Raw genomic sequence first — 24,622 nt, 5'->3', positions numbered from 1 at the left:
TTCATACTGCTGTTGTAGGGGACTGTCGGCTTAACGCTGGTAAGCAACTCTAGGGTTTTTTTCTAAACTGGATTTCTTGAAGGAAGAAAGAAAAAAGCGAATAAAAATACTTCACTAAAAACAAACAGTGATAAGCTGCTTAAAAACAAGGACACTTTTTTTCCCAAAAATTTGAAACGTAATGTCTTTATTTTAATTTTCAAAGCTGGGAAATGCACCAGATAATAAAAGGGAGACACAGTCTTGAATTATAAGATGTAACTATGGTTTTAAATTTCTTATTTACCCCGCATAGCTATTTTGTCCCTGGGGCATATGCAGCCCCTGCTCCGGAGCCCTGTTAACGGGGTTAGCGTAACTAATGCCATTTTATGAGGGCAGCAGCCATTCTGTGACCGAGCGGGTCGTGTTTTCGTTCCCTTTCCCTCATTGTCAGGCCTTGGAGGTCCCGTGCACCAAGCAGACGAACCAAACAGATTCCTCCTTCCCCTCCCCGCCAGCCCCAAGGCTGCTGGGCGCCAGGCCGAGTACTCCCTTCCTTGCCGACCTTGGAGGTCCCAGGCACGCGGCCAGCCCCGGGGTGGTGATGACCCTGTCCCAGAACAGAGAAGCGTAACAGCACACAGCACGCTGTCTATAAAATCGAGCCGTTAGAAGCCCTAAGTGGGGAATTTGGACCCGAACTGCTGCTGGACAGTGAGCCCCGGGACTTGTCGGTGTCCAGGGATGCCTCCGTCCTCCTCTGCTTCCTCCGAGGACTGAGTGAGTGACTCGTGTTCTTTTATATGATTTTTGAGTCTCGATTATGATGGTTATATTCATACAGCAAAGCATGTATTAAGATCTGACCAAATCTGCAGAGTCCAGGTGATTAGAAATTATAAGTTAAGTTGTATTATAAATTCTGTATTACGTTAATTATAGGTTGTACTATATTGATTCCGCTTGTAGAAATCCTGTGCCATTCTCATCGTAAATTCTGTGCTATACTAACCATAATATTCTGTTAAGAAAATAAAACTGTAACTAGAGTTCAGTGCTGCCATCAATCTGCCAAGGATCCCTAAAAGAACTTGTTTGTGCCCGTCGTGTTGGGTAACTTAAAAGAAAAAAACCGGTAATATCTGCATTGACGGAATGTCGGTTTTGCACACCTCAGGCTGTGAGTTGGAGTTGGTAAAACGGTATTTCATCCTACAGCTCATGTTCAAACAGCTGAAAGGTAAGCTTCGTTTTCTATACAGGCCGTGCAGAGCCCGTCCTACTGCTCTCAGCAACAGGACGGCTGTTTTAAATGTGGAAACTGCTACTGTTCTTTCCTTGCCAGGTCAGAATAAACGACGTTAACATCGGCTGGCTGGCTGTGATGGCTCCAGCAGGCAGGTGCTAGTACTTTCACTGTGCGGTATGTTCTGAGTACACACGGAGTAGCCCGTGTTCCCAAGAATCCGCAGCAGGTAACAGCTCGTGCGAACGCAGCCGCCGGAGTGGCACGCTGGGGCTGCAAGCGTTATGAATTAAAAGCGGCAGCGATCTGTCTGCGCTGCCCCGGGTAGGTCCCGCTCGACTCAGCAGCAGAGGGTAGCGCAGCACGGGGCTGGGGGCAGGCTCGCAAGCTCTGTTTCGGTTTGATCAGACTCGCTCCTCAAACGCAAAGCAAGCTTCCATTTCCTTGTACCATTTACCTGCTTCTGAAGCGGGGCTAGTGCTACACGAGGTAAAAGGAATTCACGCTGTTCGGGACTGGCTTGTAAGGTAATACGAGGCTGAGGCAATATCGCAAAGGGGGCCGCGTGTCCCGGGATGCTCGTGCGTTGACAGAGCAATTCCGAATGTTTGTGTTGCATCCGTTCTGCAAATACTTTTTGTTCCAGTGCATGAAAGATATCATACCCGTCAACATTAGCTTTGTAAAGAGAGACCGTTTTCTTCTGTTGACTAATTATCCAGTGAATATATTCAGCTTGAAGAGCCACTTCAATAATTTAGCAGGCGTGTGCCAGGTAATATAGGAGCTTTTGTCTTACTAGCGGCATAGATCTTCAATCAAGTGTAACTCAATCGCTGGCTTTATGCATTCAAGGAAGTGTTTCGTATAGCTCCTGTATCAAGTGCTACTGAATAACAGGCCCAGATAAAAGATTACGGTAGTGCTCCTAACTGTGAACAAGGACAGTTTACCCTTTACTGTCCAGTATATCTTTTGCAGGCAATAACTGCTTTGTACGTGAGAAGTATGTGTGTGCTGAGATCCAGTAATGAGTTTGTTGTAGGAAAAGAAAAATGCTGGAATCTGCCTGCGGAATACCCGGGTCAGGTCAGTCTCTCCTCCTGGCTTTATGGTGTATTGCCAAATGCTTTGTAGTTTGATACTGAATGCTTTCTGTCGTTAATATTTCTTAAATGCAGATCATTAGGAGTGCTGCATTCTTTGGTTTGCTGGACCAGATAAGGAGAATGATAATGTTTATGAAGCCAAACTCAGGTAAGGGATTTTCTGCAAAGCCACCCAAGGGATTTAATCACAGTTGTGCCGTCTCCCAGAAAGGTGGAAGATCAAATGTCCTTTTCTGAGCCAATGTCAACTGTTTCAGTCATCCTTCTCTACAACAACTAATCTACAACAAAGGGGATACCTTTTGTTTAAAACAGACGGTGACTATTACACTCTGTAGAGTGCAGGAGAAATGCAGTAGTTCAAAACATTCTGAAATGACTAAAACCAGAGTTAAAATGCAATCTTTTTTTCTTTGGAAGGGCAGCTGCCTGCCATGCTCCTGCTGTAACACAAGGGGGGATTTTGATGGACCCAAAAGGACGGATATCACTTAGGAACAGGTAATTGCTTTCCGCGGACATCTGACTCTTTTCATCGGAGGTCTCCTTTTTCTACGTAATGTTCATTCACGGTCTAAAGCAGCAGGGCTGCAGACGGTAATTGGTTGTTTATGCATTAATGTTTAATTTATGGAACAGTACCTATATATTTGGAAAGAACAACTTTTACATCTGTTGAGCGTTGTCAGACTTCAACCATTAGCACGTAGCATTTCAGAAACACATTCACTGGACTGAAAGAGCTTTTCACAAAGGCACAGAAAGGTGGGAAGCATCTATTAAAAGAGAACAGCTTAGCAAAACCTTTTTCATTGAACCCTTCTCCCATCGAGCTTTTGTTCAACCATAGGCTGTGTGATGCAGTTCGAGTCATTCTGTAACGCTGACCTCTGTCTTTCACAATGGCTTAGGGCATCCAGTCCATCATCGGAGCACCTCTCTTTGGTGGTCCTGCCAGCAGCAGTGAGGAAATGAAAGAGAAGATGATTGAACTCTCCAAACTATTCTGCACATGGCTTGTCCCAGGGAAAAGTTCCCCACAGTAACTTTCCTATCATGGAGTCATCTGAGAACCTACTTGCTACTATCTGGCTCTTACTAGGCCTCCTTATCTTCATGGACAGTGCTGTCAAAGCTGTCCTTCTGATAAGGAAACAGAAGAGTTGTTTTTTCTTTTTGTAAGCTGATGAAAATGTCCTTTGAGGTAGGACCGGCCTTGGCACCCCTGGGCTGACAAAAGGAAAACAATACTCCAAGAAGCAGAATGGATTTCCTGATTTAGGACTAATCCATACGCTTCATTCACGAGCTTGACTTTACTTCAAAAATACAGATCGGCTGATCTATCAATCTTTTTCAGTCTTTCTGAGAATGCATGTAATGTACACCCTCTTTATTGTCTTATGGTCTTCTCTATATGCTTATCCACTAACAAAAAGCATGATGTCACTGGTCCTGTGACTTAGCAGGAAATGGTCTGCCTATGTTTCAGTTCTCATGTTCAGCTGATGTCATTGTTCGTTACAGCGTTGAGGACATCGCGCTGCCGGTGATTGCCTGTTGAGCTACTGATGGCTTTTACTCATCGCGATGCTGGGCTGCTCCAGCCGCCTGGACGTGGGCGTTGTAGTGTGCGGAACCGGATGGCATCGCCACAGTGAGCTTTGACCCTTGCAGTCGGTGACCGTGCTGCCCTTCTCTGGCTGCGTGGTAACTCAGCTCTTGGTAAAAAGGCACATTTTTGGCCTTTTGAGATCGTGTAGAAGCTGGAATCATTCTGCCCAGATTTCAGTCCAGGTAACTGGTTTTCTTTTTAAATACCTTTCCGGGCTCCGTGGAGATAGCTTTTGTATCCAGTGCCGATACCTTGTTTTGATGTCTTGACAGTTCAATTGTGTTCACACCCTGTTCAGAGCCACTGCAACGAATCTTTGCTGCCTTGTGTTTGAATAGAGTAGACATGGTAACTAGAAGGCTCTAAGAGTTTCTAACTAAACCTTTGAAGAAGGTTAATTACATACCATGCCGATCGTGTATTTTTTTTTCTGCGCATGGTATTCTGCACTTGGCCACGTTCATTGCGAGCATTAAATACCTTCTAAAAGTATCAGAAATTGGAAGGGTGGTACTAGAGTAGCTGGATTATTTATCTCATTGGATGTGATGAGGAGGTCTAAACTACAGCAGGTCACTTGCATCGTGAAAACAGATCGTTCTGTGACCACTGGAGCTGATGGTCTGCGTCTGATGTAACTAGCGCAGCCGGCAAAGGAAATCGAGCTGACTCAGCATCCCCAGTTCTGAAATATTTCAGAAGAGGAAATAGTCCTGTTGGAAGATTCCTACTGAAGCAAAAGCCTATTCAGAGAGGAGTCCCAGTTGGGAACATCCTCTACTCAACTATTTTGTTGAAAGCAGCCCAAAGAGGAAGAATTTTTATTTTTTATTCTTGTTACAGGAGCAGCTCTGGGTTAAGCAATGGTTATGGTGTGTTCAGGGCATCAAAGCAGAAAAACTGAGACAAAGGGCCCAGATGCAGAATTTCCTGCTATAACCTAAACCAAATGCCACTGACTGCAGCTTCCCTCAAGATCTCCCAGCTACGCTACTGTTCACAGCCTAGCCGGTGGCCAGCCTCCAGACTGAGCATTAGTAAAACTAACAAACCAAACGGTTCCCACAGTAAGTCCCTTGCTCTCCACCTAACTTATTTAACTGTGGAGCTTCGAAGAGGGACGTTTCATCTACTGTTGTTGCGATAACCAGCAAGCGGGTATCCATGACAAAACCCAAGGGCACCGCCTTACAGCAATAAACTCTTGGCTAAGCAGCAGCAGCAACCGAAAAAGGTCAGAGCTCCACAGTAGCCCCGCTCCGTTTTAAAAACAAAGCCCATTAGTTTTGTAAGAAACGAGGGAGGTTCTTCAATGGCTTTCAGATCAGACCTGGGAGGTCTCAGCACAAAGACCCCAGGGGAAGAAAGGGAAATGCTCGGACAAGTGCACGAGGAGAGCACCACAGAGCTTCACTGACGTTCGTTCTACCCCTCCCTGCCAAGGGAGGGACGGGGACAGAAAAGACTTTGGGGCTTCGCAGCAGGCAAGGAACAGGGCTAGCTTTTCCCCCGCAATGAATTTGCTACTCTTTCCCCATCTCTCTGTCCTGTTCTTGCGCTCCCAGACGTACAGCTCCCTCTGCCATAATTTGTTTCTCTTCCTTTAGACAGGGAGCATTTCTACGTGGTTCTGTGCCTGCCTGCTCTTGCAGTGCCACCTTCTCTAAGATTTTCAGTGGATTCCAGGACACTTGGTTCGGTGAGCTGCAGCCGCTGCATTTCACATCTTGGATAATGCTGCTGGAGTCCACCAGAAGGAGCCTTTGTGTATCAGTTTTGCATAAGCCTCAAGAAACATATTAACATGTAAGTAAAAAAGCCAGTGAGTTCTCTTAACTATGTTGAACTAACATAAAAGTAATCTTCCCAATCTGTATGACAATAGGATGCTCTGGATTTGCAACACAAATCCTATACCTTAAGAGTATGGGTGGTTGTACACCGCTGCTAAAGATAACTTTTCTCTAAGCCTCCTCATTGATTGACCAGTGTAGTTTTATTTCTTAATAAATACAAAGACCTAAATACAGCCCTGCAATAGCACGTGTCTGCTCTGTGTTCCCCTTTCGCTTGCAGCCCGCTCTCGGATCTGTGCTCAGCATTGTCCAGCGTTCCCCAAGGCAGCGTCGTACTTTGAGATACGCCTCTCTCTGCAGGAGCTCTCTCGGACCGGAGAAACTTGAACCGTACTCTTCTCAGGTATTCCTGAGAATACTCAGGTATTCCTACCATTCCTAGTAAAAGCACAGGAAGGCGGCAGTGAACCAGCCCTGCCAAGCTCCTGCAGTTTTGATCTGGTGGCTGGATTTAATCTGTTGGTGTTTGGGGGAAGATGACTGCTTATCAGAAGGACGAGGGGAAAATGTAAAAAAAAAATTAACACATATAGTTACCCTATTTCGCCTTGTCTGTCCCGCCGTGTTTGTGGTAACAGCTCGTTAGACCCTGTGCTTATAAAAGCTGTACCATGAGACAGGGGATTTCCTTTCCCGTCCTGCTTTCCAGGGTGTGGCAAAACAAACGCACGCTCGCCCCCGCCACGCCAGAGGTACTGTGGGGTTTGCGGTGGTCACCAAGTACAGGTTTAGCGCTGATGTCTGTCTTACTCTGTTCTGCCTGCAAGAGAACTTCTGTTCCTGCCTCTAGGAAAGAAGAGGAACTGGGATTCCTCCGTGGAGAGATGCGGGGCTCGTCTTGGAAGGGGAAAAAACGTATGTGATGTTTTTCTTCCCCCCGACCAGTGTCAAGAACTGAGATACCTCTGGTAGCTTTTGAGAACTGTGAGCCTTGCTTTCCCTGCAGAGGAGCATGAGCCAGTTTGGATGATTTGAATCCTTGCCATCATTCGGAGCAGAATGAAGCTCTGTAAAAGGACAGCGACTGAATGCCAACTGGGCTGTCCTTAGCTCGGGCGGCCCAGGAAGCAGCTGATGTGCAGTTTGCGGTGGAAGTCGTGCAGACAGCAGGGGTATGACTCAGTGGTGGAGAGGCTGTATCCCGACCCCAAAGGTGTCTCCCGGGCTTCGCTTTGGGATGGACCGGGGGACAGCCAGCGCCCGCGCGTGCCCACGCCGCTGCACACACCACAGGCTCCGAGGATTCCCGCGTGACCGTCCCTTCTGCAGAAGGCTGTTAATGTTGCCGTGATGTTGGGCACTGCTGGCCCAGCTCCATCTTTCTTCCACAGTAATCAATGGAAACGTGTCCTAGTCTTGAAATCTGGTGTTTTCAGAATGAAAAGCTTAATGGATTTCCTTGGGTTTTTTTTCTCTTTCTTTAATGAAGCATAGAGTGTTTAGAACTATGGAAGCAGTGCAAGAAAAATATTAATGAATAACTATGGAGTGCAGACATTAATGCATTCCTTTCTCTTGAAATAACTGGCTTTTCTCTGTGGGCTCCATAAAAGAAAAATGTCTGCAGAGTCTGAACCTGCTGTATAGAAGCCAAAGTAGATGGTGATTTAGAACTTCACTGGCTTTTTTGCTAAAATGTTGCCTCTGCATTTATCATGTGGCAAAAAAATCTTCTCTCTTTCTCTGCCAAATGATAACCCTGTAGAGGCAAGATTAAGGCACAGGGGCAGTTTTTGAGGTTCTGGCTGATGAATATCTGGGTGATGGAAACTGTGAATGAAAATGATTTCCAGGACCCCCTCCCACACCCCAGCCTCTAACCGACGTGGGAGGGGAGGAATTAAAGCACTGCAAGCACTCCATCATTGGAGCCTTCTCCAGGGGTGCATTTTGAGGAACCAAGTAGCTTTTTCAGCTTTTTGGGGAGAACGTGAATTGAATATGAGGCTGCACTACAGCAACTATACTCCCACTTTGCACCACACCTTTCCCAGGTCAGGCCTGAAAACTGCAGGTCAGGCCAAAGGCGGTGGTGTTCTACAGCCCCCCTGGTAGGAGCTGCCTGTCCTTAGAGGGAACAAAATGCAAAAGGGGGACAGCGGAGAGGAACCCCATCGCTGACCACCCGTGGAAACGGGAGCAATGCATCCCTGTCCCACCGAGGCAGGCTGCAGTGGCGAAACAGGATGCTTAAGAGCTTGCTTAGGAAAGATGCTTTTGGACCTGTGTTCAGTGTTTCAACCCCTGGCTATTCCTCCTTGTTCAAGACCCCCCCTTCCTCCTGCCTTGGCTTCCTAACACATGCCTTTGCCACCCGGCGTGCCACGAGGGCTGGCCAACTGCTTGATGGCTTTGTCCCTGTGTCCGGACCTGCCAGGGATTAAACGCTTGCAGTTGAGATTATTGTGCAATTGAAAAGAGGGAAGGGGGGGCGAAAAAAACCCTCCTTCGAGGCGGTTTTCTTTGGCGGGCTCCTGCAGGAGCAGTCCCCTCTTCTCCCCCCCTCCCCGTGCCGCGGGGTTTGCCGCTGCTCCCCAGGAGCCGCCGGGATTTGTAGTCTGGGCCAGGCTCAGAGTGGGGGGGGGGGCTGGCCGCAGCGGACCCCGTCTCCCCGGGGGTCACGATGCCGGCGGGGGTGTGCTCTGCCTGCACCGCAGGGGCTCCGCGCCCGGCGGGTCCCCTCCCCGTGGGGCAAGGCGGCCACGGCCCGAGGGGGGGTGGGGGGGGCGGGAGGGGGGGGCAGCTCCGCGGCTGGGCCGGGGCCGGGGGGCGGGGTGCAGCACCCGCCGCCGCAGGGGGAACAGGCCGCGGCCCCCGGGGCCGGGCCGGCAGAGACGCGGCGGGTGCGCGGGCGGGCGCGGTGCCGGACTACGCGCCCCGAGCGCCCCTGCGCGGCGGCGGGGCGGGGCGGGGCGGGCGCGGCCCTACAAAGGCGGCGGCGGCGGCGGGCGGCCGCTACTCACCGGCACCGGCGGGAGGGCGCGGCGCCGCCCGCGCTCCCGGGACAAAGCGCAGCCATGAGCCGGCTGTAGGCCCCCGGGACCCAGCCGCCGCTCCGCTCCCTTCGGCCGCCGCGGGGGCTCGGAGGGAGGGGGGGAGTGTTTCTTCTCGTCGCCGGCGGCGCGGGGTGGATGCCGGCTGGGGCCGGCCGCGCCCGGCACCATGCACACCGTGCAGAAGGACACCACCTTCACCAAGATCTTCGTCGGGGGGCTGCCCTACCACACCACCGACTCCTCCCTCAGGAAGTACTTCGAGGTCTTCGGGGACATCGAGGAGGCGGTGGTGATCACCGACCGGCAGACCGGCAAATCCCGGGGATACGGCTTTGTAAGTGCCGCTCCGCGCGTGTCTCGGTCCCCCCGCTCCGCTGCACCACGGGCCGGGCGCCGGGGTGACGGGCTGCGGGGCTGCCCTCCCCACACCCCCCCCCCCGGCTGGTAGCGGTGCCCCGGGGCCGGCGGACCACCACCCCCCCCCCACCCCCCGGTGGCCGGGCGCTGCCCCGCTGCGGAGCGGCTCGGTGCTGCCGCCCGTCCCGGCGGTGGTTGCCGGGGCCGGGGAGGCTGTGCCCGGCGGGAGCGGGGGGCGGCTCGGCCAGGACAAAGGCTGGGCCGGGGCCCCGGGAGAACAGCCCCCCCGCCCCGAGCGGGTTGTGGCAGCACCCCCGTCCCGCCGCCGATGCGCTGCCCGCGGTCTCTGCATCGCGCGGGTCCTGGCAGCTCCCCTGAGCCGTCTCTGCTGCGGGGAGTTTTGGGACTGGCTCCATCAACTGCTTAAAAAAGCACGGGGGAGGAGGTGGAAAGGCAAGGGAAAACAACTGGCGTAAGCCCAACGGAGTAACTGGGCGAGGGGGGAGCCTTCTTCTCTGCCGAGTCCCCGGGAGCCCTTCCCATCTCGCTGCGCAGGGGAGGCTGCCTGAAGCGCGGTTTAGCTCCCGATTCAGAACAGAACAATAAATAAACTCCACTTAGTGCCTGTTGCTGGAGTGTTTACAAAGTGCCGTTGCTACAAACAAGGCTGTGCTTAATTCCAGGTGACCATGGCCGACAGAGCCGCAGCTGAAAGAGCGTGCAAAGACCCAAACCCCATCATTGATGGCAGGAAAGCAAATGTGAACCTGGCATATTTGGGAGCAAAACCGAGGAGTATTCAAACTGGTGAGGCATCCAGGAGATCCCGTCTCCCTCTGTTAGAATAACTTGTAAGACGAGGAAACAAGTTACTCGGGCTGGGTTCATCTGCTCTGACGATGCGTGCTTATCCCTCATAGTTTTGATTGTTGAGCAAGGACACTGTGGTCCAGTTACCTCTCTTCCGTATCCTCTTACTCATACTCGTTACACTGGTGTTATGAACCGAAGTTCATATAACTGAATTAAAGCTGTTTTCTTCCGTGACGAATCTGTTTTCCTGTTACCTTCTTCCTTACATCGGTATTAACAGTAAGATCCATTTCATCATTCTGCCCTTTGGTTTAATGACCGTGGTACCCAGTGTGTAAAGTAAGGCTTTCTACCCCATTGTCTGCTCCATAACACACTTTCACACTGTTGTTTAATCTGAATTCCCATCTGGTCCTCGTGCATATCGCATACACGTATTAAAATTAACTTGCTTTTAAATGGGGCTCCGAATTCGTGCACATGCATAGCAGACGAAACACGTGTGCGTGTTGTCTGAGGTGTAATTATGCATGTATATTGCGAGTTGAATGTTCCAATGGATGCTATTCCTTAATATCTCTTTTTTCCTGAACGCTTTTTTAGGTTTTACCATAGGTGTGCAGCAGCTACATCCAGCCTTCATTCAGAGACCCTTTGGGTAAGTGGCAATGTTTCTTAACAGTCTGTTTGAAATGAAATTCATGAATCAACTTCCTCATTATTTAAAAGGCGTGAAAAAAGCCTTAGCCGTCAAGAGTGGACAGTTTCAACAGCTGTTGTTAATGTTCGGAGTACTTTATTTCTGGTGAAGATTTCAGAAGTTTTGTGCGTTTATCAGCTTTAATGTAATTCCCAAAGATCCTCCTTTATCCTCAGTAAATCTTAGTCATAATAAACCCGATGCATTGCTTGCTGCTTTGCCAACTTCAAGAATTCACAAGAATTCAAATAAATGGAAAATAGTTTCTGTATTATAGTACTTAAGGTGTCAAAACAATTAAGCAAATTCTGTTCTCATGTTTCTCAAATAAGATCTTCTGCTTCCTCTGTGCCGTTTCCCACGTAATAATGCTTAGGATACAGTTTTATCCTAGAAAACAAATTGCATTGGAAACAAAGTCTGTTACTTAATGAAAGTAACATTAGGTCAAAAATTGATTTTAGACAGATGTTATACAAGGCTTGAATAGTCTGCAAAAGTGGGCTTTTGTCTGCTGTTTTCAATAGCTTATACCATCCCTACTCGGTTAGAAAAGTCCTCTTTTTATACATCTAATAGGATCTGGCAGCTGCTCGGCAAAAGACAAGTGTGCTTCACGAGAACAATAGCGACTGTCATACTGCCTTCATTTAACTGTTTAATGATTGATGCAGTTCTTTTTTTACACCATTTCAGAAAGTGAATATTGATAGGGGTTTTTTATTATTATTTTCTAAGAGCATTAAGAAAGTAGGTGCATTTTTTAGAGCTTTTGAGCACTGCTGTGTTGTGGTTTTTGTGTGACTCTAACATAAATAGATGGGATTTTGGCCTTTGTCAACAGAAATACTTCATCCCTTTCCTGCTCTCCGCTCATGTGTTTTTGGGGTGGGTTTGTTTTTTTTTTTTTAAAAGAAAAAAGTCTGCTAGCAACAAACCAGAAACTTTCACTCCTCTGCCCTCATGGCTGCAGTTGCCAGCTGCCTGGGTAATCTCATTCCAATGAGTTTATGGATGTAAGGGACTGTGTTGCCACAATAGTGCACACCCAGTGTACGCGTGGTGTGTACGGTTCAAACATGCCAGTTTTCCTAAGTGGTTATGGCTCTGTTGGAAAGACTCGGAGAATGTCTGTCATGAAATGAAGACTCTCTTTTTTTTTTTGGTGCAAGAGCCACAGTAGGTGACATAGACAAGATGCTGCTTTTTAATAGCTCCCCTTGCACGGGAGCTACAATCGCTGTCTTGGCCCCAAAGTAGGCGGTAGTGGCACCTTCGAGATGTGTACCCCAGAGGTTCTCCACATTGCACAGGAGTGCACAAGAGAAGCGGACGATAAAACCACCCTGTTAGCAGTTTTTCCACGCGTGCTAACAGAAAAGAGCGAAATAGCGAAGCACGTTTAACTCCTCGTGTTGGCAGGAGTGCCGGCGCGCGCCTGTTCCTCTTGCAGATAATCTGCTGTTCTGCGGGTGCCGTGCCTACCCGGCAGCCGCAGTCCTGCAGCTTTGGAAAATGTAGTTTCTCCTTTGTGAACAGTTTGCTTTTAGTTTCACGTACAGAGGAGTGTGGGATCAACTGACTACGTGTTCTATGTGATCTAGACAGTTACTGTTCCAGTTCTTAGGCATTGGTTTCATCATTAAACCAGCAGAGCTGCAGTTAGCACATACAGCAGAGAGCACTATAAATTATTTATCAGTTGCCAAGAGACAGGAACCGGGAGACTGGAGGGTTGGAGGGAGGGGATTATATATCATTATTTGCAAGCATCAGTAAACAAGAATTTTGTTGCATTCAGTCATTGCTGGAGCAGAATCACTGAAAATGTGGGTTTGGCAAAATGTGGAGCCCTCTACCTGAGCACCACGACTGGGGCTGCTCTGCGGCCTCTGAGGGAAGCGCATCAGGTGCTCAGTCAAGCAGCGGAGCTTGGCTGCTGGTTCCCTCTTTGTCTCGTCAGTAGACCAGCAAAATTAAGAGACTGCCAGGCTCCACTCTTGCATTCCCTTGAACCCACAATTTCCTTGGCCCTCTGGTGGATTTGAGGACAGATGAGGACTTTATCAGGGTCAGATGGGAGCTTCATCAAAACGCTGTGGTCTGTTTCTCTGCACTGTGTGGGCTGGATCCTGACCTTCCCCAAGTGAAGCTCCGTGGCTCGTCTGCTTTGCCCACGGTGTAAGACGTTGCCCGGTTCTCCCTCCTGCGGTTCCTGTCTCTGCAAAGTGTTTGTGCCCAGGGGTTGGCATGTGGTTTCCGAAAGACGATTGTTATGGGACGCAGGGTACGAGGTGTGCGAGCTGGACTTGGCAAGGAAGAAATGAATGAACAACCCGTTAACTGCTAGGCAGTTAAAGGAGAGAAAGCCAGCCAGTCATGTTCCAGTTATCAAGCCACAGAATGCAGGTTTTGGTGAAACCTGAAATGAATGGAAACTATGAAAATTACCCAAACACCAGTGAGGATTATTTATAAACTGAAGGCTTCCCCACCCCCGCCCTCCCAGCCCCCGGCACCCAAATGCAGTGGTAAATATTGCTTGGGGTATGCGGAACAGAAAGAGAAACCATGAGGAGCCTCTCTCCTTCCTCCTGCTGTCCTGGCAGGGGAGGCACTCGCACAGCAGACAGCACGGAGTCAGTAGTAAATTCTGTTTTGAAAAGTAGTCTCTAGATTGTCGTAACCGGATATCTCAACAGTAAAGCAAGGCAAAGATGTGTCTGTGTCAGGGCGACTCAGAGATCTGGCTTCTGAGCTCAGGGAAGCAGCGTTAGGCCTGGGGGCTTAGCCCGGGGCTGACAGCCTGCGCTGTGCCACAGCGTGTCCCTGCGGCTGCCGGCCGGCACGGAGCTGCGCTTCTGCCATCAGAGAAGGGGGGGACCCTCTCCCCAAACGGAGCTGTCTCTTACTGCAGCAGCGTCCCTTTTGTGAAATTTTGAGAAATGTATGAAACATCTTGGAAGCTGCTGAACCCCTGTCTTGGTCCTCTCCTCTGGGACCCCAGGGCTTGAGACAGGTTTGAGTCTGTGCAGGGAATGGGGATTCCCTGGTTCTCCTCTTTGCAGCCGGGCTTGCTGCTCTGGACACGAGCAGCGTATGGCAGGTGCATTCCTGTGGCCGTGCCTCAGCGAAGGAGTTATCTGTGTGGGAGATCTACCGGTGCCTGAGAGAGTGACTGAGCTCTGGGAAGCGTGTGGCTGCCTCTTGCCACAGGATCCAGCTCTTTCTGTATCTTGCACGTTGCTGCTCCAGAGACCCCGCTGCCCGTCCTTGTGTAGTTGCTTATTTTTGTGGCCCCCTGACTCTGACCGGCATTTGATCTCGGGCAGCATCAGAAAGAGTTAAATCTTTTTGAATTTGAAATTTCATGCATTGATGCTGCTGCAGTTAAGAAGCAAAGAAAGTCCCTCTTTGTGTCAGCCCACCCTCCCTCGCAGCTGTTTATCCTTAAAACTTCTCTATTGGGTTAAAAATAAAAAGAGAAAAACTTTCATCTTTTCTGTGGTTATGCTTATAAACCGGCACATGCTGGCCTTGCTCTGCTCAGCCTCTGTCAGCTGGCATCCCCGTGCTCCGACTTCCTATTGCACCGCTTACCCGAAAGCTGGCCAGGCGCAGGACCCCGGGCTGTTCTGCTGGCCACGAGCAGCTCTGTGGGGATGGTGCACCCGGCACCTGTTGCTTATCCTGTGCCAGTAACATGAAAGCTTTTGGGGGGGGGGATTTCCTAAGAAATGTTCAAATCCATGTTCCAAATGGCCTCAGCTGCTGGTTCTCGGGCATGGTTACTGCTATTCAGACCAAATGCTTGCTGGTCAGAAAGAGCTGATTTTTTTTTTTGTTTCGTTTCTTTTAAAAGTAGACATGTATTTATGAGCAGATCAGATGGCTTTGTGAATTTTCTTGAATGTCTACGTCAAGGTGGCAAATGCTGGTATCATACCCAAGGGCTTGGTATACAATTTGTTTTGGTTTCGGGCACGATTTGCTCATGTCCTGCATCCAGTATAGGCCCATAGGAGAGCACGGTCTGATACGCTGACCTTACACTCGGCTACGTAAATGGTGTGCCAAGCTCAGGGCAGTGCTGGACCTTCTGCAGGGGACAGGCTCCCGGTGAAGGTGCCACGTGCTGTGGCAGCGCAGCCAGGGCACAGGCCTGCGGGTGATGGAGAGCCGGGCTGAGCTGGCTCCGGCTTTGTCTTCACAGCGCGACTCGAGTTGCGCCGTCTTCTCTGCGTGATTCCGTTGCCTTCGGTGGATTTGCTCTTCATCCTCACCGGCGCGAGAGCGGCTGCCTTAGCAGCAGAGACCCGAGTCCTTTCTCCTCGTTGCAGGAGCTGGGGAGTGGCAGATGCAAAATTCTCCTATTCTGATCTGGCTGGTGCCGCTTAGTCCCAACGCGGCAGATTCACACACGCGTCTGAATTTTCAGAGCAGTCCAGCTTGTACCTGATCTCATCTTTCCTTTGAGCAGCTGTTGGCATACTGGTCCCTAACTCTGGAGTATTAAACACATGCCCAGTAATTCGAATGATAAATGCAGCTCTGACCGGCCCGCCTCTGAGCTAAGGACACCAGCGAGGGAACCAGACAGTTGTTGTGCTGATAATTTGGTAGCAAGGACACCGGGTCACTTCTAAATATGACTTATATGAGGAACTTGTTCCCCGCAGATGGGAGCAAGCTACATACCAAAGCTAAATATACTCTATGATCACAAAAGACGAAAAGTCGTGGACCTCGGACTTAAAACCGAGTCTCCTATCTTGGTCTCCGAGTCCTGTAAACAGGATTGTGCTGTCCCCTGCAATTGCCCTGTCGCCAGCTCCGAGCGTTTCGGCTCTCCTGTGCCACAGCTGAGCTGCACCCGGGACCCTGCCTTGCAGGGTGTGGAGAGAGAGGTTTTAGATGCTATAGATCAATGAAAGCACAACTGGCAGCAGAGATGGCTGAAACTCTTAAAATGGAATTTCTTTCTTGGCTTAGAAATCACTTGTTATATCAGTGTAGGTTTTCTTTTATCCAAAATAGATATTTTGTTGCTTCTTCCATAGCTAAAGCATTCTGCTTCAAAATACTTCGTCTATGCAAGAAAGAGGTTTTGATAAGTCAAATGTGTGGATGGTTTTAATGAAAAGTCAGTGGAAGGGATCACGTGTGAAAAATGGAACCAGTTGAAAGTAGTCAATTTAATATATGTTGTGCCAAAACTTGCCAGGTACTTGAGAACACTTTAGAGATGTTTCCGCAGCCTTTGGTTTTCTCCAAATTGCAGAAGAAAATTGGGAAGCTTAGGTAAAGGCAGAATTCCTGAGGCTCCCTGGGTTAATCTGGTTTTCCTCCTGCGTGGACCTGATGAGTCCAGCATCCTCCTGGGCTTCTCTTGCCAGTGCTGAAGGGCTCGGGCTCCTGTAGCACGCTGGTGTGAAGCATTTTCTGTCTCTTCTGTCAGTTCGTTTCTGGTTTGGCCGTGCTGGTAACTCGGAAGGGAAGGGGGTTTTCCTTCTCTGGATAGCTGGCTAGTTGCAGATAAACTTCCATGTGGCTTTTTCCTCGGTGTTAGATGGCTCTTGTTTCAGGCAGATGTTATCTCTCGCTACCTGAGTGTTTTTCAGCCTGCTTCTCCAAACCTATTTTTGGTCTGGGCGAACATGCCTTTGTTTGGGATTATTATTTTTTTTTTCTTTTTCCTTTGGGTGTGGGGGAAGCAAGATGCAGAGGATAAAGCTGTAAATTGCTGAGCCTGGCTAACTCGTGGAGGAGCTCAGCATGTTGATCTCAGACTCTTGGTTAAGCTGAGAAAAAGGATTAGATCTTTGTGAGAATATGTACTCTGATCTTCGGTCTGCAACTTCTTTTTTTTATTTTTTTATTATTTCTTTTGATTTTTTCCCCCACACCTCTGCATTGGGTGTGGGGGAAGGTGTAGATGGCATTTCTTTTTACTTGTTTCTGTGGAATCCACCTTCTGCTATGGACGGTTAGTTTGTTGCATCGTGAAGTTGAGATGTGCTCACGCTGTAAAATGAGGACATTGCTGATCTGTTACAGGTTCTCAGCTACTGTGGTGCCTCCTGCTCCTTGAATTTTCTCTCTCCTGCCAAAATGAAAATAAATTGAAATCATGGCTTGCTCTTATACTCTTAAGTTTTCTCGAGCAATGGTTCTGGTAGGCTCAGCAACCAGAGGAGGTTGATACTGAACCTTGTAATACAACCACTTTTTCTGTTATGCCGATTATTCCAGCCTGGGACCGTCTGCTGTGGCAGGTTGTTCCGTGGTGATTGCCACCAGGGTGGTGACGTCTGGTCCCCGGGGGGAAGCAGGACGCCCAGTCGTGTGTCTGTTTGCACAGGCTGCTGTGTAAATCTTCCCAGAGGGACAGAGGAGGATGAGTAGAAGACAGACAGGCAAATTAGTTACAATATGAGCAGAAATTGGGTTGGTTGGTTTGTGTTTGTGTCATGTGTTAGTAGGTGAGGATAAATACTGTATACCATGGAGCTGCAGAGTTCATCCTTGTCTGTCTTTGAGCTGGCCAATGAGGCAGAAGCCATTGAGATTCCAGTGCATGTTTAAATCAGGGTTAGTAGGGACATTTCAGGATTCGGAGGTTTGTCATGTCAGTGGTTGAAGCCCAGCCCGTGTCAGTGAAAGCTGATGGACGATGAGCATCCCGATCCACCGAAGTGTTGGTGGATAAACTCCACGCGATCTCCTCCCGCAGCAGGAGTCCTTGTTGGCAGGCAGGGACTGACCTGGCCACGCTCCAGCCTGCAGCCCCTCCTCATCGTGTCTGGGTTTGAGAACAGGGCCTGAATTTCTCACGTTCCTGCAGCCTGTCACGCTGGCGCTGCTCCGCGCAGGTTTACTCGAAGTGGCTGCTTGGGGTTAGCGCTTGGTGGCTTGGGAGCATCCTTCAGGAATGATGTTCTTGGGGCGTGAGTTACGTCAGGATGTGCCTGTGCATCACAAGCGCCGAGGTGGGGTTGTGGCACCGCTACTTAACGCAAGCGTAGAGCCCCCATGCTGCTGCTGCTGCTTTCCTCGATGTTGCTGGGGTACGCTTCCCCAGGCAGCTCGTGTCTGGTGCTCTTACACACGGGAACCCACCTCAAAATACATCTTCAAATCCATCACCCAGGCTGTGCTTGGAGGTGTCACTTCGCCAGAGGTGGCTTTCACGTTGCTGTCGTGGCCAGCTGTGGCTGTGCTCCGCTCGTTCTGCAGTACCACCTACAACTGGAGCCCGGCACCGCCTGCCATCACGTGTTGTGGCAGCGTGGGCATCCCTGTAGCAGCTAACAGGTCAACTCTAGTGGAAATGGAGGCCAAATTCCTGGGGTCAAATGCCAGGATTTGTGCCTTCACTGGCAGACACAAAGGGCTCTGTTTCTTTTATTCTTCAAGGAATAAAAGGCCGGTCGTGGTGGTGGCGTTTGTGTGCTGATCTCTGCGAGGCTGCCAAGAGCCCTGTGCCCCTTCTTGTTTCCCACGTGTTTGTGCGATGCCGTGTCCCTCTTGACAGAGGGTTGCAGTTGTCTCCCACCTCTCCAGCAGCAGCAAAACGCTCCCGGTGTGGCCGGCAGAGCTCAAGGAGGTCGGGAGTGTAAACCCAGCCTAAAATAATCAGATATATTGATAGCCAGCTCTGCCCTGCAGCTCGCCCCTGGCATCCTGCTGGTGTGATGGGGAGAACCGGGCCACGACAGATTTTAAAAAGTCCGCTCTTTCAGCAGGCAGCACCTCCCAGGATCCAAGGGTGATGGCAGGCGCGAGCCTCACCTGATGCATTCCAACATCTCCAGCCAGGACTGCACCAAAACCGGGCTGCTTTTGTTCTGTCCTTCGCGTTTTGCACAGCAAAAGCAGAAGCCGAGTCTGCGTCTCCTCTGCCAGTGGCTCTGTAACCATCTCTTTTGTTCTGTGTCTTTCAATTTTGGCTGCCGGGGCAGTGTGGCATCGTGCCACGTAGTTAGGAACGTGGGCTAGCGTGGCGGTCCCGGCTGCCCTCCTGCACCGTGACGGCCCTCCCGACTCCTTCCCGCGGCCGCTGCCGGCTCTAGACTTAGGTTTGACCATGCTTGTTGCATTTTTGTGGCCTTTGCCCGCGATTAATTGTAATGCCAGAAGCATCTCATGCATCTGCTGTTCACGGGATGACTTTGATGTGTGGTGGCCATGGCTGATCACTTGGTTGATGTTTTATAATCACGTTGTGTGTATTCTAGATGAAGTTCTCTTCTGGCTGGCAGGGCCCGTCATGGGGGAGGGAGGAAAACTGCAGGGAGGAAGGGAAAGGCATCTTAAAACACAAATGTGACTCATTCTGTAGAAATTCAAATTAGAGTTTGCTGATTTTTAGAAAAAGAACTCTGAAAGAGCTTTTTTTTTTCCCCCCCTGAAAGATCATCTTCAGAAATAATGGAAGGGGGAGAATATTTTCAGACCTTCTGTGGACGCTAAATGTAGCCAGCAGAGAACTTCATACTGCACTGGTTTTGTTTTGTTTTGTTTGTGGCTGCAAGTCATCAAAGTGACCTTACCTTGGGTTGTGTGTTTTGTTTTGATCGATGAGTTCCATCTGTCCACCTAATTCAGAAGTCCAAACTGCACAGTATGATTGAAATTTCTAGCTAAATTATTAAAACCCCACAGACCAAAAGAACATTCCCTTTTACGTAGAAGCAGATTCTGGAGATGCTGAGTGTGATTTCTCCAGTGCGGTAAACTATGGCGTGTGGTGTGCGCTTGGGTATGTATTGGGCTGGGATGTATTTCTGGACGGAGTGCACGAATACTTACTGTCATCTTAGCTAATGGTGCTTTTTATTCAAAGTAGCATCGAAGAGCTGGAATTTTTCCTTGCTGAGCAAAAAAGTAGTGCAGGATGTCGCGGATTTGCTGTCCCTGGAGCACGCCGTGGGAGCTGCGATGGAGGACCTGTGCATCTGAAAGCAAAGCCGACGTGTGGAGTTTCTCGGGGACGAGTTGGGACCGTGTGCTCACCCTGACATCCCTGTGCGTGGCCATGTCCTCCCCATGGGGTGTGCTGGCTCCGAAGAGCAGTTGGGTGGCAGCAAGGGACATGGGGGGTGACCTGTGGAGCTTCTCAAACAGGACGATGCTCAGGCTGGATTGCTCGGGAGCTCTCGGACCGGCCTCCTCGTTCCGCATGAAAAGCGCAGGCCTCTCCTCAGCTGGTTTTTTTTTTTAGTGAGTCCTGAGCACGAGGATTGTGCATTTGGGTTTTTTTGTTGTGTTTTGTGGAGTGGTTTTAACTTTATCAAGCCCTGGAGTAGCAGGAAGCCCAGTAGTGGGACACTAGTAGGGAGAAGCAACAGGCAGCCAGAGCGTCCGTCACCCGTCTGGGATGCCGGCGGTTGTCCGAGCTGCTGACTGAGAGCAAGAGGCGTGCGTGGGGTCCGCGTGTCCCACCCCCGGCAGTTGCATGGGGCAGTGCCTGGGGTGCCCCCGCAGAGCCTTTCCCCGGCCCCCAGCGGGCCAAGAGAGCGGTATTGCCCCTCTGCGTTACTTAAAACAACCCAAACCCCCGCCGACCAAGCGTGAGGAACCTCTGGGTCGGGACTAGGCCCAGCTCCTCAGCAGAGGCGGCAGTTGGTGCTGCCCGGTGTGAGTACGTGGCATGGAGTGCCCTTGGTCTGAACTGGTGCACAACCTGTAGCTCTGATTCAGCCGTGCCAGACTCGGTTAGGTCAGCGCTGAAACAGAAGCGATTCAGTGAATTTCTGCTGCCTCGTCTCATTCTTGTTGGTCCCAGGGCGATGTCGGGTACGGTGCACTTGTGGACTGCAGGCTGTGAGGTCCCTTTCTCTGCACTACGCCAGGGATGGCTCTGGCCTCTGGAGATGGCCTTGCACTTGGTCAGCCAAAGGTTGAGGTGCTGGTCTCCATCGTCCATCCTCCTCCCCAGTGCCGCTCCTCTGGGGGCGGCCTCGTTCCATCGGAGGCCCCGGAGGCAGTGTTGCTGTGTGTGGGGAGGAGAACAATCATTCTCTCATCATGCAAATTGCCTCAAGAAAAAACAAAGTGCATATGTGAGTGGGAAAACAAGAGAAAACTCGGTTCAGATGAGCACTTGTTTGTGAGAAGCCTTCCTCCTGCCTGAACAGCAGGTTAAACTGTCCAGTGCTGGCAGTGAGGGAAATGGGAATGGCCCTGTCACTGCTGGGTAGGAGGGACCGGCCCCAGGCGGACCCCCAGCATGTTGTAGGTGGTGGCCGAGGCCTCGGACGGACACTGGGATGGAAGGAGGGCAGCTGGTGACCCATTCAGTGGTTTCCAGTCCCTGGCTGCGAGTCCCCGGGAAGCACCAGAGCACCGAGTCCCCGTGCTGGGCAGCGCGGTGTCTGCTGGGGTTCCGACCCCGGAGATCGGACAGGAGAGTGGGCAAGGTATCCCCTCCCTGCGCAGCTGAGCTCGGCTTTAAAGAGCGGTTTCGGCACGTACCAGCCTGTGTCTTGTGAAAAGCCTGTGGGAGGTTTTTAAAAGTGGTCATGTTTGAAAATGTGCTGTCACACACATCCACACAAAAAATCCCCAAAATATTTGAATCTGCATAAGCTCTTTGCAGAGTTTTACCTTGGTTTGTTTGTTTTTTTTTCCCTGTTTGCCAGAAGGAGTCGGGTTTTGGGGCAGGGTGGAACAAGCTCTCTGGAGGATGGCTTTTGGTTCGTGCTCTTGCTTTATGTGATTCAGCAAGCAGCCGGCCAAAGGGACTTTTTCCACAGCGTGCGCTTCTTGGTGTGTGTGGCTCTGACCTTCCAGTGGTCACGTGCCGTTTGCTGGTGACAGGCTGCACCCTCTTATTTCTTAAACAAGCCCCAAATCTGTCAAGGCTGTGCACAATGGAGCTCTCTGCTGCCGAGGGCTCTGCAGGCAGACCCCGTTTGCTCTCTGCAGTTGCCCGTGCGATTGCCCGTATTTGTCTGACCTGTGGCAGTCTGTGTGGATGGACCTAAACCTTCAGGTCTGCACAGTTTTTGCTCTTCTTTGAGGCCTGATTTTTTTGTGGGCCCTTTGGAAAATATAGCCATTTCATTTTGCTGTCTTTTTTTTTTTTTTTCTTTCCTCCTCATTAGCAGTTACTAGCAAATTAGTGGGCAATCCTGCATTAATCATTTCCAGGATCTTTCAGTCTGTGGGCTTTAATTGACTGTGGCGTTGTTAAATTCCTCTCAGCAGCACGACTACCTCGGGGCAGGGGCAAACCGGGTGGTGAAAAGCAACGCTTTAGGAGCTGCATGGAAAGGGCAGAGGAAAGGCCGGGGGCCGGCTGGCCGCAAGAGCCTGGGTGTAAAAGCTCACGAGCATCGCTGCGGGGCTGGGGGCTGCTGGCGTGGTTGCTACCAGGAGTGTTGCTGAAGGGAAGAAAACCACAATTAATATGTCGTGTTTTACAACAAACACTGTGTAGCATTGCCCTAAACATCCAGTGTTATGGAAACACCGGCTAAAATGTGTAGTCACTGATAACAGCCGGCGAGCTGGAAGGCCCTCGGCTGTGCCCGGGAGCAGTGGTTGTCCCTGGTGGGACGAGCAGAGGAGCGACCCCGTGTCCCTGGTGCTGGGAGGTGCCCCGTGGCGTTGGTGGGTCCTCAGGAGCCCCCACCAGTGCTTGGGCAGTGTGGGGGGAAGCCTGGACCTGGAGGCTACGGGAGGTGGTGATGCTGGCAGGGGCAGGCAGGGCACGTGGGTGCTGGGGAGATGCGGTGAGCCGGTCGGGCAGGGGCTGTGTCACGGCCCTCCAGGGAGGTTATTTTGGGGACCAGCAGCCTGGACAGTGGGCGGTATAAGACATGGAGACCAGGTGTGTGTCCATTCTTTCAGTCCATGCATCTCCTTGCACTACTTCTACCCTCGGGGTCTAGGAGCGTTTTGCTTTTCATTCCCTGCACCCCGAGCAGCACCCCTGCCTCAAGGGCAGCACTGCTGGGCAGTACCGTGTCCGTGGCTGATGCACATGAATTTGGGGCGGGGGGGGAAGGAGCGTGACATGCAGGCCGGAGGGATCCCAGCCCCCTCTCGCTGACTCTCTCCCTTTGCCTCCACAGACTCACGCCTCACTATGTTTACCCCCAAGCTATCATCCAGCCCAGCGTGGTGATCCCTACCCCTGTGCAGTCCATCACGTCTCCCTACATCGACTACACCGCCGCCAGCCAAGCCTATTCCCAGTACACCACAGCTGCCTACGATCAGTACCCCTACGCTGCCTCCCCCGCCGCCGGCTTCGTGGGATACGGCTACACGGGCGCAGTCCAGCCGCCCATCACCGCCAGCAACCCCGCGGCGCCCGCCACCGCGTTCGTGCAGTACCAGCCCCAGCAGCTGCAGCCCGACCGCATGCAGTAAGGGCTCTGCCCGCGCCTTCGCCACCTAGGACAATCTTGTACAATGGAAGGATACGACTAGGACAGCAACAACAACAAAAAAACAATAAAAGAAACAAAAAAAAAATTATCACGCCGCCCCTTTATCCCCTTTACGTAGGTGCATATCAATACCTAAGCTATTTATAGTGTTAAGGGCGAACCCAAACCCTTGCAGTCTGACTGTGCTCATGAAAATGGACTTCTGGTAAGTTGGTTTTTGTTTTGGTTTTGTTTTTTTTTTTTCCCCCCCAATCTGGACAGATACTGTCTTGAAGATGTTCTAAAAGTGACTGAAATGTTTCACAGGAAAACTACAGATTCTTGCACACATCGTGGTCTGCTTCCATCGCCCATGGTCGTCTTTCCGGCCCTACCCCATCAGCCCTCCCCTCCTCATCAAACCTGCAATCCTCTTAATTACTGTTGAGGTACAGAGGTACTCGGAGAACGTGGAAAAAAGCAATCTTATTTTTTGGTTGTACAAAAACTTTGTAATACTCAGAGATGCCTTACAGAAAAAAAAAAAAAAAGAAAAACTATTTTTTAATATTTATTGCGATTTTATTCGCATGAGCTGTGAATTGCAGACAGAAGAATAGTAGTAAGTATCTGCCTTGTTTAATTCTCATTTTACTAAATTATTGTATGTAGGTAAAAGTTCTTAAGTAATTGCTGAATCACTTCAACATACAAAAGGGAATATTGGCTTGAAGGAGAGCAGAATATTCCTTTAGTCAACGCACTGTACTATTTTCTTATTGTAATTGTTACTCTGTTAAGATTATCTCAAATTTAGGTATATTTTTAAATGCAAAAAAACCAACCAAGAATACCGAACATTTTGTCTACTTTGGTAGATCTTTTGTTACAATGCTGCAACCTATGGAGACATTTACAGTATTTATGTAAAAGAGATTTGGGGCTGTTGGCCAGCGAAGTTTAGGAGAAGATCATGAGTGGAGCAAAAGAGGAGAAGGTGTTATGTCTTTGAACAAATGGGTAAACATAACCTTTTTATGCCTATAATCCAACAGCCAAATAAAGGAAGAGAACAGACGATGTAAGTTAAGTGCATTTCTACAAAGAACAGCAATAAACTATTTTAACTTTTAAAATTATTCAGTACTGTATGGTACCATGTTTGCTTGGCTGGAGTCCATTAGGGACTTTCAAACGGACCTGCTCTGGCTACGCCGGGCCTTCTCCCGCGAGCGTGGCAGGGTGGCTTGGGAGCACGTCCTGCGGAGCCTGGCGTGAGCCCCTGCGCGCATCCTGCCCCAGCGCTGCGTGGGGTCACAGCCCTCCCTCCCAGCGTCTTCCCTGTGCTGTTGTTCGCTCTGCAAGTCCCAAGTCACCTCTAGCTCTTGGCACTTTGGGGTTTTGGAGCTCTTGGAGCATCGCACCGGAGTTGTGCGGTCCCCCATGCTTGTGCCCAGCACCGGGCGCTTGCTCACACCCAGCCCATGCGGAGCAGAGGGTGTAAAGTGCTGCTGTCCTGGTGCAGCTCCGGTGGAAACCGGGACAGCTGAGATCAGATCTTACCCCAG

The 24,622-nt window shown here is 50.4% G+C and overlaps 1 protein-coding gene and 1 long non-coding RNA gene across 3 annotated transcripts; both read left to right on the top strand.

The window, feature by feature from the left end:
- The first annotated feature begins 2,182 nt into the window (after positions 1-2,182).
- Positions 2,183-2,839, top strand: LOC142604145 (uncharacterized). Its single transcript, XR_012838045.1, has 3 exons — positions 2,183-2,317; positions 2,418-2,485; positions 2,763-2,839. It is a non-coding gene; the product is annotated as an uncharacterized LOC142604145 (long non-coding RNA).
- A 5,873-nt stretch (positions 2,840-8,712) lies between these two features.
- RBM38 (RNA binding motif protein 38) lies at positions 8,713-24,193 on the top strand. 2 transcript variants are annotated; one of them, XR_012838002.1, is made up of 5 exons: positions 8,727-9,138; positions 9,845-9,968; positions 10,578-10,632; positions 22,755-23,280; positions 23,382-24,193. XR_012838002.1 is itself a non-coding variant. In XM_075768428.1 (4 exons), exons 1-4 carry the CDS (start codon positions 8,971-8,973, stop codon positions 23,053-23,055), a joined length of 648 nt encoding a protein of 215 aa, XP_075624543.1. In that variant the 5' UTR covers positions 8,713-8,970; the 3' UTR covers positions 23,056-24,193. The 2 variants fall into 2 exon arrangements, 1 of the variants encoding a protein (XP_075624543.1); XM_075768428.1 differs by having other exon boundaries at positions 8,713-9,138; positions 22,755-24,193.
- Positions 24,194-24,622: the final 429 nt, after the last annotated feature.

This window comes from Balearica regulorum, chromosome 16 (assembly GCF_011004875.1).
Source record: "Balearica regulorum gibbericeps isolate bBalReg1 chromosome 16, bBalReg1.pri, whole genome shotgun sequence".
Lineage (NCBI taxonomy): Eukaryota > Metazoa > Chordata > Aves > Gruiformes > Gruidae > Balearica > Balearica regulorum.
This window is presented reverse-complemented; position numbering and strand designations above follow the sequence as displayed.